General features: G+C 62.9%; 1 protein-coding gene across 1 annotated transcript; it reads right to left on the bottom strand.

The window, feature by feature from the left end:
• Nucleotides 1-387: 387 nt before the first annotated feature.
• Nucleotides 388-1,557, bottom strand: LOC107185096 (ficolin-2-like). Its single transcript, XM_015572364.1, has 2 exons — nt 1,410-1,557; nt 388-677 (listed from the first exon to the last, which is right to left on the bottom strand). Exons 1-2 carry the CDS (start codon nt 1,555-1,557, stop codon nt 430-432), a joined length of 396 nt encoding a protein of 131 aa, XP_015427850.1. The 3' UTR covers nt 388-429.
• Between the last annotated feature and the right edge of the window lie 532 nt (nt 1,558-2,089).

A 2,089-nucleotide genomic window follows, 5' to 3' on the forward strand; every position in this document is an offset into this window, starting at 1 on the left:
ACCCTGGCATGTCACTGGTCATAGCCTTAGGTCAGCAGGGTGGGAAAGTACTGTTCTTCCACAGAGATTGGTGGCAAATAACTGGGCATAGTAACGCTATCTACCACACCGTGTCTCCTTTGAAGAGTTCTGTGTTACTTAGGGTCTACTCAGGAAAATACAAGCCGTACTACCAGTAATTTTTCAAATAAAGGAGATATATAATACACAAGGCGGATTGTATATGCAGGTTTTGGAAGCCTGAAAGAATAATGAGGATGGTGCCAAAATAGTAATTAAAGGAAGCAGCTGTCACTCATAGGCTTAGGAGGATAAAGGGAAGAGAAGGCTAGCCTAGCCGGTTTGGCACAGTGGATAGAGTGTCAGCCCACAAACTGAAGGGTCCAGGGGCGCGGACCCGCTTGGAGACGCTCCAGGCCGCCGACCGCCCTACACGGGCCGCACCTTCATCTCGGACACCTTGTAGCTGTAGTAGTTCGACTGCCCTGTATACCAGTAGATGCCGTTCCCAGAGTTCCCGGGGGAGCCCCCAAGGTGGCGCCCGTTCAGGTCGGACCAGTGGGAGCTGTAGAACCACCAGGCGCCCTGGTATGTCTCAGCATAGTTGGAGGAGTCCCTGTCGTTGTCCTGGTCTTTGGTGGAGAACAGCGAGTTGTTGTGTTGGGTCAGGGAGTCCCCTGCCGGGAGAAGCGGGGCCGCTTACACTCAGCGCCAGGAGGTGCCGGCTCCAGGTCCGGCCGGGCTGTCCAGCTGCGCGTCGTGTGCTGTGAAGTCCGATGGTGCCGCGCACGCCAGCGAACGCTCGGTCGGCGGATCCCCGGCCTCGGTATCCCCCCTCGGCTCTGTGCCCACCAGCGAACGGGCACTGTGCCCCATAGAGGGGAGGCCACTGCCCGAGACGTCCAGGTCCCGCAGGCCCCACGGGAGGGACGTGGTGCCATGAGCAGTGCTACCCGGGCGTCCTGTCCACCGGTTCCAATGCGGGCGGTCAGGAGGGAGACGCTCAGGTCCTGCTCTTTGTAGCCGTGTGTCCCGCCATCGTCATGGGCGCATCCAGGTGGAGGCAGGTTATCCCAACGTGTGGATGGAGGAACGTGGTGGGGCCAGGCCCCGCCCAGGCCCGAGGACACAGAGCCAGGACCCGCCCAGACGCTCTCCACTGCCTACCCCCACGGCCCACCCACTGCCTCCCCCTCACTGACAATCCCAACTGCCCACCCCCACTGCCCACCCTCTGCCTATACCCACCACCCATTCCCTCTGCCCACCCAAAATGGAGGAACGTGGTGGGGCCAGGCCCCGCCCAGGCCCGAGGACACAGAGCCAGGACCCCGCCCAGACGCTCTCCACTGCCTACCCCCACGGCCCACCCCTCACTTCCCACCCGCAACCGTACAGCTGACACTCACCGGCGTTGCCCCCAGCAAAGGCGCCCAGGACCAGCTTGTACTTCTCGGCCTCGTTCCCCACCCTGAACGACTTGTACTTGGCAAAGTAGCGGTTGCCCTGGAAGTCCACCAGGTCCACACGGAGCTCGTTGGTGCCTGCAGTGGGCATGGCCTCAGTCCCGGCAGCAGTGACCCTGAGCTGCCAGGACGTGGGTGACCCTCAGGGGACCTGCACTGGCCACCCAGGACGACCCTCGAGGTCCCCCAGAAAGTCCGGGTCTCTGAGGGGTGGGGGCACATACTCCCATGGTCCGGAGCCAAACCCCCAGCCCTCCCTCCAGCCCCAGAGAGATGGGGCCCTCGGCGTTCCCGGGGGGTTCACCACAGCCTCACAGGAGGAGGCCGTCTCCCGTGTGTTTTTAGGGAAGGGACACGGTGGGCGGGGAGGGAAGGGCTGGGCTCTGGGCCGTAATAGGAAAGGGCATCTGTGTCTACCCAGGTTGGCCTCTGATATGCCAGGGTCTGTGACCGGGGGAGGTCTGTCCCAAGAACCCACTTCCTCTGGCCCTGACGCGCCCCTCCCCCTCCCGCTGGGACCTTCCTGTCCTCAGAGGCGGCACGTGTGGGGGCGCAGGAGCGGGCTCCCTCCAGGTGGCCCAGGTCGGAGGTCGGGGCAGGTGGGTTTCACCCCCCACCCCCAG

This window comes from Myotis davidii, unplaced genomic scaffold (genome assembly GCF_000327345.1).
Source record: "Myotis davidii unplaced genomic scaffold, ASM32734v1 scaffold609, whole genome shotgun sequence".
Classification (NCBI taxonomy): Eukaryota; Metazoa; Chordata; class Mammalia; order Chiroptera; family Vespertilionidae; genus Myotis; species Myotis davidii.

Excerpts from the sequence above, each read along its gene's own strand:
- LOC107185096 (XM_015572364.1), bottom strand. The coding sequence starts at position 1,557 with ATGCCCACTGCAGGCACCAACGAGCTCCGTGTGGACCTGGTGGACTTC. Across the intron at positions 678-1,409 it reads CTTTGCTGGGGGCAACGCCG|GGGACTCCCTGACCCAACAC; the intron begins GTGAGTGTCAGC and ends TTCTCCCGGCAG.